Genomic DNA, 16,888 nt, shown 5'->3' on the forward strand with positions numbered 1-16,888 from the left:
ACATGGGAAAGGGAAATTGTGTTTGACAAATCTTCAAATTTTTTGATGTTGTAACTAGCAGAATAGATAAAGGGGAACCAGTGGGTGTGGTGTATTTGGATTTTCAGAAGGCATTCGATAAGGTGCCACACAAGGGGTTATTAAACAAAATTAGGGCTCATGGGATTGGGGGTAATATACTAGCATGGATTGAGGATTGGTTAACGGACAGAAACCAGAGAGTAGGAATAAACGGGTCATTTTCGGGTTGGCAGGCTGTATCGAGTGGGGTACTGCAAGGATCAGTGCTTGGGCCTCAGCTATTCACAATCTACATCAATGATTTGGATGAGGGGACCAAATGTAATCTATCCAAGTTTGCTGATGATGCAAAGCTGGGTGGGAATGTAAGTTGTGAGATGGATGCAAAGAGGCTTCAAGGGGATATAGACAGGCTAAGTGAGTGGGCAAGAACATGGTAAATGGAATATAATGTGGAGAAATGTGAAGTTATCCACTTTGGTAGGAAAAATAGAAAAGCAGAGTATTTTTTAAATGGTGAGAGATTGGGAAATGGAGTTCAGAGGGACCTGAGTGTCCTTGTATATGAATCACAAAGTTAACTTGCAGGTACAGCAAGCAATTAGGAAAGCAAATAGTATGTTGGCCTTTATTACAAGAGGATTTGAGTATAAGAGTAAAGACATCTTACTGCAATTATATAGGGCCCTGGTGAGACCACACCTGGAATATTGTGTACAGTTTTGGTCGTCTTACCAAAGGAAGGATATACTTGCTATAGAGGGAGTGCAACAAAGGTTCACCAGACTGGTTCCTGGGATGGGGGGATTGTCTTACGAGGAGAGATTGAGTAGACTAGACCTATATTCTCTAGAGTTTAGAAGAATGAGAGGTGATCTCATTGAAACATACCAAATTCTTAGAGTTTGACAGAATAGATGCAGGGAGGATGTTCCCCTGGCTGGGGAGTCTAGAACCAGGGGTCACAGTCTTAGAATAAGGGGCCGACCATTTAGGACTGAAATGAGGAGAAATTTCGTCACTCAGGGTGGTGAATCTTTGGAATTCTCTACCCCAGAGGGCTGTGTAGGCTCAGTTGTTGAGTATATTCAAGACCGAGATCGATAGATTTTTAAATATTATGGGGATAGTGCAGGAAAGTGGAGAGGAGGTAGAAGATTAGCCATGATCTTATTGCATGGCGGAGCAGGCTCGAAGGGCCAAATGGCCGACGACTCCTATTTCTTATGTTGTGTTATAACGTTCATGATTATGTAACCAGTACAATTTGTACCTTTTTTTCAAATAAAAATCTATAATTGCAGAAACTTTTTGAAGAGCAGCTGAAGAAATATGACCAACTGAAAGTGTACATTGATCAAAACCTTGCTGCCCAAGAAAACATCTTGAAAGCCTTGACGGATGCTAATGTCAAATATGCTGCAGTTAGGAAAGCTCTCGCTGAAGCAGAACATAAGTGAGTAGCTGCTCTAGGGAGAGGTGTTTGATGTTTAGTGAAACATTTTCTCTGCAAAATACATTGTTGCTGTATACACACCAGGAAAGTCCCATATTTAATCTCTGGTCTGTGCAATAGTAGTGAACTTGGTTATAGTTGGCTTCTAGGCTAGGGCGCCAGAGTTACAGCTTCTGATCACCATTCAGCAACCCCTGCATATTAATGGATGTTTTGGTGAGAACCGAGTCGGATTTACCTGTGATCCCCACCTCAGTTGAATAGTCTTGTGATTGTTTTCTGAGCTCACGCTATGGTTGGCCAGTTGGATGAAGCACTTAGAACACTTGCAGCCACAGCCCAGCAAGTGTGCCTTCATGTGAGGAGGTGAGAAAATTAGTGGGAAGAGTGTCACGCTCCACTGGCTGGAGTCATACCTAGCACAAAGAAAGATGGTTGTGGTTGTTGGAGGCCAATTATCACAGCCCCAGGACATCGCTGCAGGAGTTCCTCAAGGCAGTGTCCTAGGTCCAACAGTCTTCAGCTGCTTCACCAATGACCTTCTCTCCAGACGTGGGGATGTTCGCTGATGATTGCAGTGTTCCGTTCCATTCGGAACTCTTCAGATAATGAAGCAGTCCCTGCCTGCATACAGCAAGACTTGGATGACATTCAGGCTTGGGCTGATGTGTGGCACGAATGTTACTTGCCACTTAAGTGCAAGGCAATTATCTCCAACAAGAGAGAGTCTAACCACTGCCCCATGGCATTCAACGGCATTACCATCGCCAAATCCCCCACCATCAACATCCTGGGGTCACCATTGACCAGAAACCTAACGGGACCAGCCACATAAATACTGTGGCTACAACAGTACGTCAGAGGCTGGGTACTCTGTGGCGAGTGTCTCGCCTCCTGACTCCCCAAAGCCTTTCCACCATCTACAAGGCACAAGTCAGGAGTGTAATGGAATACTCTCCACTTGCCTGGATGAGTGTAATTCCAACAACACTCAAGAAGCTCGATGCCATCCAGCAGCCCACTTGATTAGCACCCCAGCCACCACCTTAAACTTTCACTCACTCCTTCCACCACTGGCGCACCGTGGCTGCAGTGTGTACCATCTACAAGATGCACTGCAGCAACTCGTCAAGACTTCTTCGACAGCACCTCCCAAATCAGCGACCTCTACCACCTAGAAGGACAAGGGCAGCAGGCGCATGGAAACACCATCACCTCCAAGTTCCCCTTCAAGACACACACCATCCTAACCTGAAAATATATCGCTGTTCCTTCATCGTCGCTGGGTCAAAATCCTGGAACACCCTAACAGCACTGTGGAAGTACCTTCACCATAGGGACTGCAGCGGTTCACTGCCGCCTTCTCGGGCCATTAGGGATGGGCAATAAATGCTGGCCTTGACCACAACATCCACATCCCAGTAACAAATAAAAAAAGAGCTACTCTAACTATAATCAATTTGATTTTTTTTAGGCGTACTTACTTTTTAAAAAACGTTCAAAAAACGTACTAAATCCGCTAATTAGCGGTTGACCAATCAGGGGAGTCTCATAGGCGTATTTGACCAATCAAGGGAGTGTCATAGGCGTCTTTACTTTATAAAAAAAAAAGTTCAAAAAACATACAACAGCTAATGAGTGTCATAGGCGTATTTGACCAATCGGGACAGGTGGGGACGGTTTTTGTTGGGTGACTCGGTCGGCGTGCTGCAACGCGCGCTCAGCTGGGATGACTCGGGCCGGCCCTCATGCGCTACCCCGCGCACGGGGACTCCGCGCCCCCCTCTTTTTTTCTTTTCTTTCTCTTTCTTTCTTCCCCCCCCCCCCCCCAGGTCTCTCTTCTCCCCCCCCCCCCCCCCCCCCCCGTCCGTCTCTCTCTCTCTCTCTCTCTCTCTCTCTCTCTCTCTCTCTCTCTCTCTCTCTCTTTCCCCCCCCCAGTCTCTCTCTCTCTCCCCTCTCCCCCTCCCCGTCTCTCTCTTCTCCCCCCCCCCCCCCAGTGTTGTGGACGCTGCAACATTAAATAAATTTAAAATGGAGATAGACATTGTCCTAGCAGATGAGGGAATTGGGGGTTACGGGGAGAGGGCAGGGAAGTGGACGTGAGTCTAGATTCAGATCAGCCATGATCCTATTGAATGGTGGAGCAGGCCCGAGAGGCCGTATGGCCTACTCCTGCTCCTATTTCTTATGTTTCTCTCTCGATTCCCCGGGCCCCTCTTTCTCCCCCCCCCCCCCCCCTGTCTCTCTCTCTCTCGCTCCTTCCCACACAGACAGACAAACTCTTTTTTTATATATATAATTAAAAATTATTTCTTTTTTCATAACAACATGCCCTCAAAAAACCCTCGGCACTGCCGGGCACTCCAGCTAGTAATATATATATAGGACCAGGAATAGGTCATTCAGCTCCTCGAGCTTGTGCCATTCAATTAGATCATGGCTGACCTGTACCTCTGCAAGCTAATGGAGGTTGGTATGTGCCTGCTGCACCTGAAAAAGGCTCCATTGCACTGCACTGGATTAGCTCAAGTATCCTTTTTGGTTATAGCAAATCACAACTGAACAGCTGAGGAGCTTGCCAATTAACACTTAGCAAAGAGAAACAAAAATTACCAATTAAAAGGTGCCAAAGGGGTTTGTAAACTACCAACTGAGGATCAGAAGCCAGCACAGTTACCAGTAAAACTAGTGCAATTTCAAAAGTGGGCCCTTTTTAACTTGTATTGCATGCAGTTGTGTCCATAAATTATTTATATCTCGAATGATATGAAGGCTAATAAATTGTATTCATTTATCATCTTTCACACAAGAAATATTTCAAGGTGCTTTACAGGAGATCAGAGGACAATGAGCAGCAAGTTACGGCATGGGGATGGGTTTTAATAAGACTTGAAGTTGAGAAAAATGGTAGAGTTCAGGAAAGAAGTTCTGGACTGCATGGGAATGCTTGCTGAAGGCTTTGCTATTGGTGGAGCTGCATGACGAGTGAGAACAGACTAGAGTTAGAAGAGGGTGGACACAGATGTAGGACTGGAAAAGTTGTTGGGCAGTGGAGAAATCTGAAAATGAGAACGAGGATTTTAAAGTCAATGTGCTGAGGGATTGGAGCTAATGGAGGTGAGGATGGGGTGATTTGTATGCAGACATCGTACTAGATAGGATGCAAGTACGAAAGTTGGGGTCAATGTAAAATGAAGACTGCTTCCTCCCACCTCCACAAATTCACCTGCCTATGTCCCGATCAAACGCTCACCACCACTGAAACCCTCATCATCATCACCTTAATTTCTCCCAGGCTCTCCTCACTGCCCTGATAAGTCGGCAGCAGGCTGCAAGTGTGGAGCCTCTACCCTTGCCAGGGAGAGTTATTGATTTTACATTAAGTAAAGAGTCCACCAAAGCTAGTGTATGCATGTTCTTTACTTTTAGAATACGTAAACCTAAGTTGAACTGATTGTCAAATGACCTTCGTCATACTCCATGGTCTGTGTTTTATCTACCATGGAATAAAACAACCTATGAACTGAACCAAACTACTCTCCACCTAGTGTTAGCTCAGTCTGCCTTCAGAGAGATTAAACGGGTTCACGTGCTTAAAACATGATAATCGGATCCAAATCATAAGGGAGTTTCATTGTTGCACTTTCGTATCCCACTACTGTGCTAATGTGCAGTGCGAGTCGACTTTTCTAAGAAGGCAGGCAGCCAAGACCACTTAATGGAGGGATTGACACCACTGAACCAAAGTAGATACCTGTGGCGGACCCGAATTTGTAATGGGCAGCATTTAGATGAGGATAAGGATAACCATGCAGGGGAGGACAAATGAGCTGTTGGAGGAGGTGTACTCACTATATTAGGACTGATGGGCAGTACCACAGGTGGACTGTAGAAGAGTGGCAATGGCGGAAGATGGAATGATGGCTTGTGTCGAAGATCATAGAAAGGGTAAAGAGAATGAGGATGGATAGCATGCTATACAGGGTGCGGTAACATTGTGGTTATGATACTGGACTAATAAGCCAGAAGCCCGGACTAATGATCCGGAGACATGAGATCCCACCATGGCAGCAGGGGAATTTAAATTCAGTTAATAAAAAAATCTTGCAAAAAAGCTTGTATCATTAATGATCATGTAACTACTGGATTGTTGTAAAAACCCATCTAGTTCACTCGTCCTTTAGGGAAGGAAATCTCCCGGTCTGGCCTATGTGACTCCAGACCCACACCAATGTGGTTGACTCTTAACTGCCCTCTGAAATGGCCTAGCAAGCTACTCTGTTGTATTCAAGAAGGCAGCTCACCACCACCACCTTCGCAAGGGCAATTCGGGATGGACAATAAATGCTGACCTTGCCGGTGACGTCCACATCCCGTGAATGAATAATTTTTTTTTTTAAAGTGGAATTATTTTTATAAAAAGGCAAATTAATGTTCATTTGTTCAAAAACATTGGTGTGAAAGAAATGGAGAACCTAGCTTATATTTATAGTGTCGCAAATAAAGTGTTTGTGTGGAATTACTTGTCATGTATAGTAGTTAAGTAAGGCCAGGCCTTTTGATATTGCAAAGGCTTTTAGTGGTACTTTTGAAGAATTTTATTAAAGTGTTGCTTTCCTGAAAAGCACTTTATTCATTACTGATTTGAATAGAGAATGATAACAGTGTGAAATCTATCATTCAGATGAGCTGGAGACAGTCAAAATTTAGCATTGTAAAACAATTAGTATCCCATTTCCTTAAAGGCCACAGCAAATGTAGAATAATGAATTGCCTCGGCCCAGTATTAGTTGAGTAACCACTAGATTGATTCATTGTATTTGTTAAACATCAGTGGCTTGCAGAGATGCAAACAAACCTACAAATCGTGCCTGACCTACAATTTCAGCACTGAAACTAAGTCGTGCTAAAGGATAGTGCGGGAAGGTGGAGTTGAGTTAGGAGATTAGCCATGATGAACCAATCAGCAGGGGTGACTCATTTGGCTGTAAACAAACAAACACAGTATAAAAAGACCAGTCCTAGTGCGAGCAAGCACTGAGTGCGAGTCATCAAAGAGTGCTGTGAGTTAGGGTAAGTGGGGTGTTAGGTGCTCTTTTCAAACTTTAACTCTGGGTTGTAGTTAATAAGGCCTTTCTGGTGCAGAGTGACTGTTGGTAAACCATTTAACTGGTGTAACTAGAGGGATTGATTTAATTTAAATCCAATTAATTAAAGGGGATACTAGCATCTAAAATCAGGCAGAGGGTGTCCATAACTAACAATAAAAAAATGTAATTAATTACATAGAATGGAGCAGGTGATGTGTTACTGTTGCGAGATGTGGGAGCCGGTGAACCCCATTGAGGCTCACGGTGATTACGTCTGTGACAAGTGTCTGCTGCTACAGGAACTCCAGCTCCGTGTTGATGAGCTGGAGTCTGAGCTTCAGACACTGTGACACATCAGGGAGGGGGAGAAGTACCTGGACTCTGTATCAGGAGGTGGTCACACCTATGAAGTTAAGTAATTCAGATGTAGCCCATGGTCAGGGACAGGGCGGTGTGATTACGAGTGAGGCAGGTATGGGGATCCAGGAGGTAGAGCTGGAGGAGCCGCAGCCCTTGCTCTTGACCAACAGGTTCGAGGTTCTTACTCCCTGTGGGGACAGGAGCAGGGACTGCAGGGAGGATGAGCAACCTGGCCACAGCACCGTGGAACGGGGGGCCATTCAAGAGGGGGGAGTAAATAGAAATGTTGATGTGGTAGGGGATAGTATTATTAGGGGGATAGATAGAGTTCTCTGCAGCTGAGAGCGAGAGTCCCAAAGGCTGTGTTGCCTACCCGGTGCCAGGGTTAAGGACATCTCTGGGCTGGAAAGAAACTTGCAGTGGGAGGGGGTGGATCCAGTTGTCGTGATCCATGTTGGTACAAACGACATAGGACTAGGAAGCTGGTTCTGTTAAAGGAGTATGAGCAGCTAGGGGTCAAATAAAAAAAACAGAACCTCAAGGGTAATAATCTCTGGATTATTACCTGAGCCACGAGCGAATTTGGCTAGGACAAATAATATTAGAGAGTTAAATGCGTGGCTCAAAGACTGGTGTGGGAGAAATGGGTTTTGCTTCCTGGGACACTGGCACCAGTACTGGGGCAGGAGGGAGCTGTTCCGTTGGGACGGGCTTCACTTGGCCAGTGCTGGGACTAGAGTCCTGGCGGATCATATAACTAGGGCTGTAGAGAGGGCTTTAAACTAACTAGTGGGGGGGAGGTTCCTAGAGAGCAAATAATAAAAATGACAACAGAGAAGGTCATAGACTTGGGTAGCAGTGGGGAAATTAAAAACCAGAGCGTGTCGGGAAGGGGCAGAAGGTATGGAGTAAAAGGTAAAGTAATAAAAAGGGCAAAAGCAGGAACTAAGTGTCACAAAACATATTTGAAAGTTCTCTATCTGAATGCACGTAGCATTCGTAACAAAATAGACGAGTTAATGGCACAAATAACTACATATGGGTATGATCTTGTGGCCATTACAGAAACATGGCTGCAGGGTGACAATGCCTGGGAATTAAACATACCAGGTTATTTAATGATCAGGAAGGGCAGGAAGGAAGGGGAGGTGGGGTGGCTGTTAATAAAGGAAGGAATCACTAATACAGAGAAATGATATTGGGTCAAAAGATCAGGATAATGAAATAGTTTGGGTGGAGGTAAGGAATAATAAGGGGAAAAAAACACTAGTGGGCGTAGTCTATAGGCCTCCGAACAGTTGCAACTCTGTTGGACGGAGTATCAATCAGGAAATAGTTGAGGCTTGTAATAAGGGAGCATCTATAATTATGGGGGATTTTAACTATCATATTAATTGGACAAATCAAATTGGGCAGGGCTGCCTTGAGGATGAGTTCATTGAGTGTATTAGGGATGGGTTTCTTGAGCGGTATGTAACTGAACCGACCAGGGGGCAAGCAACCTTAGATCTGGTCCTGTGTAACGAGACAGGATTAATTAAAAATGTCCCAGTAAAGGATCCCCTTGGAATGAGTGACCATAACATGGTTGAATTCCATATTCAATTAGAGGGTGAGAAGGTTGGATCTCAAACAAGCGTGCTAAGCTTGAATAAAGGAGACTATGAAGGTATGAGAGCGGAATTGAGTAGAGTGGATTGGGAAAATAGATTAAAGGGTAAGACGATACATGATCAGTGGTGTACATTTAAGGAGTTATTTTACAACTTCCAAAAAATATATATTCCACTGAGAAGAAAAGGGTGTAAAAGAAAAGACAGCCATCCGTGGCTAAGTAAAGAAATTAAGGATAGTATTCGACTAAAAACAAGGGCATATAAGGTAGCCAAATCTAGTGAGAGGATTGGGAAAACTTTAAAAGACAGCAAAAAATAACAAAAAGATTGATTAAGAAAGGGAAGATAGATTATAAAAGTAAATTAGCAAAAAATATAAAAACAGATAGTAAGAGTTTTTATAGTTATATAAAAAGAAAAAGGGTGGCTAAAGTAAATGTTGGTCCCTTAGAGGATGAGACCGGGAAATTAATGGTGGGAAATATGGAGATGGCAAAAACACTGAATATTTTGTATCAGTCTTTACAGTAGAAGACACTAAGAATATCCCAACACTGGACAAATAGGGGGGGGAGGAACTAAACACGATCAAAATCACTAAGGAAGTGGTACTCGGTAAAATAATGGGACTCAAGGCGGATAAATCACCTGGACCTGATGGCTTACATCCTAGGGTCTTGAGGGAAGTGGCGGTAGGGATTGTGGATGCATTGGTAATTTTCCAAAACTCCCTGGACTCAGCAAAGGTCCCGGCAGACTGGAAAACTGCTAATGTAACACCCTTATTTAAAAAGGGCAGTAGACAGAAGGCTGGAAACTATAGACCGGTTAGCCTAACATCTGTGGTAGGTAAAATTTTGGAGTCCATTATTAAGGAGACAGTAACAGGACATTTGGATAATCATAATTTAATAGGACAAAGTCAGCATGGTTTTATGAAGGGGAAGTCATGTTTGACAAATTTGCTGGAGTTCTTTGAGGAAGTAACATACAGGGTGGATAAAGGGGAACCAGTGGACGAAGTGTATTTAGACTTCCAAAAGGCATTTGACAAGGTGCCACACAAGATTATTGCTTAAGATAAAAAATCACAGGATTGGGGGTAATATTCTGGCATGGATAGAGGATTGGCTATCTAACAGAAGGCAGAGAGTTGGGATAAATGGTTCATTCTCAGACTGGCAATCAGTAACTAGTGGTGTTCCGCAGGGGTCAGTGTTGGGTCCCCAACTCTTTACAATCTATGTTAACGATTTGGAGGAGGGGACCGAGTGTAACATATCAAAATTTGCAGATGATACTGAGATGGGAGAGAAAGTAGTGAGTGAGGAGGACATAAAAAACCTGCAAGGGGACATAGACAGGCTAAGTAAGTGGGCAGAGATTTGGCAGATGGAATACAATACTGGAAAGTGTGAGGTGTTATGCACTTTGGCAGGAAAAATCGTAGAGCAAGTTATTATCTTAATGGCAAGAAACTGGAAAGTACTGTAGTACAAAGGGATCTGGGGGTCCTGGTGCACGAAACTCAAAAGGTTAGTATGCAGGTGCAGCAAGTGATTAAGAAGGCCAATGGAATGTTGGCTTTCATTGCTAGGGGGATAGAATATAAAAATAGGGAGGTATTGCTTCAGTTGTACAAGGTATTGGTGAGACCGCACCTGGAATACTGCATACAGTTTTGGTGTCCATACTTAAGAAAAGACATACTTGCTCTCGAGTCAGTACAAAGAAGGTTCATTCGGTTAATCCCGGGGATGAGGGGATGGACATATGAGGAGAGGTTGAGTAGATTGGGACTCTACTCATTGGAGTTCAGAAGAATGAGAGGCGATCTTATTGAAACATAGAAGATTGTGATGGGGTTGGATCGGGTGGATGTGGGGCGGATGTTCCCGATGATGGGTGAAACTAGAACTAGGGGGCATAGTCTTAGAATAAGGGGCTGCTCTTTCAAAACTGAGATGAGGAGGAACTACTTCATTCAGAGGGTGGTAGGTCCATGGAATATGCTGCCCCAAAAAGTTGTAGAAGCTACATCATTACATAAATTTAAAACAGAAATAGACAGTTTCCTAGAAGTAAAGGGAATTAAGGGTTATGGGGAGCGGGCAGGAATTTGGACATGAGTCTAGGTTCGGATCGGTCATGGCCCTGTGGGGAGCGGGCCCAGGGGCCGTGTAGCCTGATCCTGTTTCGTGTGTCTAATTCTGTTAGATTCAGGAGATGGTTCTGTGATAGTAGATTGGCGGTTAGGATCAGATCAGCCATGATCTTATTGAATGGCGGTGCAGGCTCGAGGGGCCGATTGGCCTACTCCTGCTCCTATTTCTTATGTTCTTATCATCTTGAATGGCAGATCAGCCTCGAAGGGCCGAATGGCCTACTCTTCCTATTATGTTCTTGTGTGCTCCGTTATCCTTGTTGCATTTCAATCATATTTCCTGAATTTTATGGATTTGGGTGATGACACTTTAGATACTGTGGCAGTGGGGGGAGGGGTATTTCTTCTGTCCCAAATATAGCAAACACTTCAACTTGTTTATAAAGAATGGATTTATATATAATGCGCAGAGGACATTGTGCCTGTAATTCTGTGCCTCTTCATTGTTTGGGTTAACGCCACAAGTTTAATACTTTTGTTAAAATTAAATTTTCCCCTTTCTCTGCAGGTGGAACATTACCATCCAGATGCTAGTAGCATCGTATGAAGCTTATGAAGACCTGATGAAGAAGTCTCAGGAAGGAAAAGAGTTCTATGCAGATCTGGAAAACAAAGTAACAAGGATGCTGGATAAAATGAAGGACATTTGTAAATCTCAGGAAGACCAAAGACAAGTAATACTGGAACAGTAAGTTCAAATTTTTTTATTTATTTATTTTATTTTTTTGGTTTTTACTTGAGAAACCAAATTGAAGAGCGAAGGCCCGTAGTTGCAGGATATCATTCAGATTGGAAAAAAAGACACATACGCAGTTTCAAGTTTCTGGGAAAGAATGAATTGAAGTAGAAAGATCTTTTTCTTTCGCCTTTCACGACCTCAAGGCGTCCCAAGCGATTTACAGCCAATTTTGAAGTGTAGTCACGCAGCAGCCAATTTGGCGCACAGAAATTAGATAATGACCAGATAATCAGTTTTAGTGAATGTTGGTTGAGGGATAAATAATGGCCAGGACACCAGGGAGAACTCCCCATATCGTCTTTGAATAGTGGCATGGGATCTTTTATGTACACCTCAGAGGGCAGACGGGCCTAGGTTTAACGTCTCGTCTGAAAGAGGGTGTCTCCGACAGTGCAGCACTCCCTCAGTACTGCACTGACGTGTCAGCCTGGATTATGTGCTCAAGTCCCTGGAGTGAACTTGAACCCATAACCTTCTGACTCTGGTGAGAGTGCTACCACTAAGCCGTGGCTGTCATCAACAGTTGAAGAATCACTTTCACAAGATAAATACTGATGAGAAAGGCCGTTTGACCCATTTTAGGTCTTCTATCTGGAAAGACTCCACAGTCTCTTGACCGAGTGATGAATATTTGGCGTAATCTGCAGATAGAAGTCAACAAACTGACCACATTTAAAATTCAGTCAGATAAGTTTGGACAGTTGGTATATTAGAGGTATGAGCTTTGAGAGACTGAACAATCTTTTCTCATCCTTTCCATTCTTGAAATAATACATTTAATATTCTATCAAACAATGCAATCCTTCCATTGTAGTTTCTTGCATGCCTCCACTATGCTATTTGGAAGTTCTTTCAATATTGATGATTCTCTGTGAATAAGAGCTTCCAGGCATCAGTCCTAAATTTGCATTTTTCTCGTTTGAATCTGTGACCCCTTGCCCTACTGTCAGTTTAGTATGAAGTAGTATTTCAGATCTATCTTTTCTATACTGTTTACTATCCTACATACCTGTACAAGCCCCCTCTGCTCTCCTTTGTCAACCTGATCTGTTAATGATTTTGTTTGTCCTTTTATGTTCTTGGCTGTGGGCTAACTTTTGATAGTGTCACTGAGGCACTTTTGCTGTAGGTTGGTTCCAAAAGACAGACTAATATTCAGCATGAAACCACTGTCTGCAATTACATCACCACAGTGTGTAAACTATCGTATATGTTGCAAAGTCTCAAATTTTGTGTAGTACGCACCGTGTTGCTCCAGACTTGAAGAACCCAGTAGGAATTGGATGACTACAGTATAGATTTTGGTAGCTCAGCGCAACAGTGAACTAGTTGTACCGTTTGTTAAAACACTGGTAAGCTTACAATTTTAAGATTGCAAGACAAGCAAAGAATGGGGGAAAAAAAGATCATTCAGCCTTTTGAAGCTCATACCTCTAGTGCACTAACTCTCCTATCTTTCCAGCTGCATTTTAAATATCCCTAATGTCTTGATCTTTCAAATATTAATCACACTTTGAACAAAAAAGTTTTCTTTAATTGGTTTAATATGTACTTTTTGCTACATTATTGGATATTATGCCTGTCATAAGTACTTTGTTCCCTATTTTTAACCAACGCTTTGTCCGGTTCCATGTTCTACAGCCATTGCCGTGGCTTGGGCTTAATTTGTAAGCCTTCCACAAGGAGCTTTGTCAAAAGTTTTCTGAATGTCTTAAGTAAACTATCATATGTGTTATGTCTTCAAAGAAGTCCAGGAGGTTTGATGGGCAGAATCTTCTCATTCTATATCACGATGGCTGTTACTGCTAACTGGCTGTCTTCCAGCCTACCCAATAGAACAATTTCCATTGCTTCACTTGTTAATGATCAACTAATGGGCATGCAGTTGCCTGGGTCAGATTTGTCGTGCCTTTTCAGTATAGATCACAAAAGATAAGTTTGGGTGAAGGCCCCTCTGACATTTGATCCCACCTTCCAGAATACTAACCCTACCGTTACCCCATTACAATTTTAATGTCCACTTAAACAGGCAAATGAGTCCTTGGTTTAAAGTTTCATGCAAAGGGCAGCTTGAAATGGGGCTACATTTGGTTGATTCCAGTCTTGTGGAACCTAACCACTGCCCCCAAAAAAATCCTCTGTGAGGGTAGGCAGTGTCTTGCAAATTATAAGTAAAATTCATTCCACTCATTAGAAGATTGTAAATAATCTCTTCACTGTTCAACTAAGTTCTACATTGCTTGCTGATTAATTCTCGCTCATTGAAGTCTGTGGCGCCCCTTTGTGGCACTCTGATGTCATTACTTCAGATATAACCAGGGGTACTTCAAACTTTCCCTCACTAAAGCGCAGTGCACTATTCTGAGCAATTCCTCCAAGTCTGTCCAAACAATTCGCTATTCAAATACTTCAGTAGCAATCACCTACCTTAGTACATGAGCTTCATCCCAATGGGCCATAACAACAATCTACACCTGCTGACCCTATACCCCATAATAAAATTTGTATATTTCCTATTTTCACCTAATTCACAACTTGCTGTGCTTCTCATTCCTGTTTAGTACCCAGTATTGACATCTCTTGTCCTACAGTAAGTTTAAGACAACTTGAGTAAGTGGAGTGGGCTTTTGCCTTTGGCAATTCTGCAGTGTTGCAAGGAAGGCTTGTACAAAGCTGTCGAGTCTCCACAGAATTGCGCATTACGATCATTTCTTGTTACAGTATTTTTCCTTTAGTGGTTTCTGTGTCTCCTGTAAAGAAAGACCGGTTAATGACAAAAGTGATGGTATATAATATACGGCCGGGGGCGGTAGGAAAGGGAGAGGAGAAACACAACTTTCACTAAGGGTGTAAAACAAAGAACACCATCACTTAATGTACTTTATATTTTGCAGGGAATTGAAGAAGAAGCCACCACCAAGGCCTACAGCACCAAAACCGCTACAGAAAACTTCTGATGCAGACCTTGAATCTTTATCAAGTATTGAAGATTTAGATATGCAAACATTTAATGCAGCACTTGCTTTTAATGACCTTCCAAATGAATTGAAAAGCTTACCAGCAAACACTTTAGCTGCACACATAAGTGGAATGTCTGTAGATGGCATGGGACCATATCCCATGGACCCTGCTGGTTTTCCGAGGATGAGGCATTCAGGACCAGATGTTTTCTTAGCTGCTAGGACTACCAGTCCACCGCTACAACCACCATTACACGGTCAACAGTTTCCAGCCCCTACTTCGATACCTGCCCACATGCATCCATATTTTCATGGGGGAGCAGTTCCACCACCACCAAGTTCAGTTGGTGGTATTCCCCAGGGACCTTGCATGGGAATCAGCCATTCAGGGCCTCCTTCAGTTAGTGGTATATCTGGCTTACCTACTCGTGGAATGGGTCCATCTGTATCCTGCCCAGTACTCCCTCGACACATCTCTGCCTCTTCACCTCCGCCGGCCTATCCTGCTGTTGCCATGATTAGAGATCCCAATCCAGGTCAGCCCCGGTTTACACCTGGTCATTTACCTCCAAGAGGGACTTCACCACAACACATGCCAAATTCAATATCTGTTCCCTCTTCAGTGGGTCATCCATACAGTGCTGCTGGTTCTACTGCATCTTATGGAATGGGGCAACACGTTTCCTCAACTGTGCCTGTGCCAGTTAACACTGGTTTGCACACACCAGCTCCACCTGTTGGGCCTACACTTGCATACCCTGGACAATTCTGTGGTCAGATGCCAGGAGGCAATATTGTCCCACAACCGAATGCAGGTATTAGACCTTCAACCACAACGGTAGACAGTATACAGACTCCAATTTCTAGCTTTACACCAGACCCTCACTTAGTGAGTGGGCAGATGAACCGACAGCCACTCTATGATGCAAGAATGAGACAGCAGCCTGGTGTTCCTTTACCAGGTGGAGTTGGTGTTCCTCATGGACCTGCAGTGAGTGCAGTTGGTCAGTATCCATATCATTCCGGTGGTCAACCAATTAGCCAACCGTCCCATTTCACTAATGTGCCATCATTTGCTGGTCCTGCCCCAGGACCACAGCATATGTTCCAGCATCCAACCCAGGTGCACCCAAACCATGAACTTCAAATTAGGCCTCAAATGCATACTCCACAGCCTTATCAAACACAGTTCTTTCCCCAGACAAGGCCTCAAAATCCAGCACAGATTCCACCCCATTCCCCAATCCCACTTCCGGTACAGCCTCAGCTTCATGCTCGGCCTCCGATGCAGCCACAACTAATACCTCCTCTGTATCAGCATCCCGCTCGAGATAAAATTGCTCCACCAGGAATTCCAGCTCATCCAGGCAATGTTGTTTTTCCAGGCACTCTAAGTAGTGTGCAGCAACCAGGACCGAACATTCCTGCTGCAATGGTTCCACAATCTCAACCGTGTCATACATTACCATCTGCCACAGAAACACAACCGATGACATTGCTACCTGGATCCTCAGCTCAAGGGGTCTCATGCATGCCGTTCACACCTGCCCCACCTCATCTTCATGTTGGACCACAACCTGCACTTTTACCCAATCAAATTGGAGCGCCTCCACCTGTCTCAACAGGTCATCTTGCTTCGCACCCAATCCAACCTGTGCCAAGTTCAACTGTTGGCCAAATACAGTCCAGTGCTATTGGACCTGGATCTACATTGCCACCACCACCAGTACCTTCCCCACAGCCTTCACAAGGGCAGGTCGGTACTCTGCCTGCAGCGATGTTGCCCACTGCAATGCCTGGATCCACTATCGTACAACAAAGACCGCCACCATCTCTTACACCTGGAGCAACTGCAGCAACCCAACCTGTCTCGGAAGTACCTTTTCAGAGACAAAACTCTTCAACTGACGATCTCCTGTCGTCCAGTCCAGACAGCCAGCATGGAGGGCCCCAGACAACTGTGACTCAGCCTCTTCTTCAGCCTACCAAAGCCGACTCAAAGGAAGGGCAAAAGCCAAAGGGAATTCAAATCATAGAAAAAGATCCATACGAGAAACCAGAGCATGTGAAAAAGTTGTTGATGGAGTTGGAAAGCTTTAAGACCATCGTTGACTCCTTCGACAGGCCATCATATGGAACCTTGACTGAATTGGATTGTAAATGGAAGGACTTGCAGGATGCGCAAGAGAAAGATGCCAGACAGTTATCTATTGCTATTGCCCGCTGCTACACCATGAAAAACCGTCATCAGGATATCATGCCTTATGACAAAAATAGGATTATAATCCAGTCAGGAAAAGATGACTACATCAACGCCAGTATGATTGAGGACTTGTCCTCTTACTGTCCAAGAATCATAGCTACGCAGGCTCCGTTGGTGGGAACTGCATCAGACTTCTGGCTAATGATTTATGAGCAGAAAGTGTCGCTCGTAGTTATGCTCGTCTCTGAACAGGAAGTAGAGAAGGTATGTCATGATGAC

General features: G+C 44.0%; 1 protein-coding gene across 1 annotated transcript in view; it reads left to right on the forward strand.

Annotated features, from left to right (window-relative positions):
• Positions 1–16,888, forward strand: part of ptpn23a (protein tyrosine phosphatase, non-receptor type 23, a) — a 118,099-nt gene that overhangs the window by 79,723 nt on the left and 21,488 nt on the right. Inside the window, exons 18-20 of the mRNA XM_085992513.1 lie at positions 1,326–1,477; positions 11,216–11,395; positions 14,341–16,873. Of these exons, the coding sequence (XP_085848639.1) occupies positions 1,326–1,477; positions 11,216–11,395; positions 14,341–16,873 (2,865 nt within the window). The remainder of the gene's footprint in view (positions 1–1,325; positions 1,478–11,215; positions 11,396–14,340; positions 16,874–16,888) is intronic.

This window comes from Somniosus microcephalus, chromosome 7 (genome assembly GCF_052327205.1).
Source record: "Somniosus microcephalus isolate GS21.2 chromosome 7, FLI_Smic_1.0, whole genome shotgun sequence".
Taxonomy (NCBI): domain Eukaryota; kingdom Metazoa; phylum Chordata; class Chondrichthyes; order Squaliformes; family Somniosidae; genus Somniosus; species Somniosus microcephalus.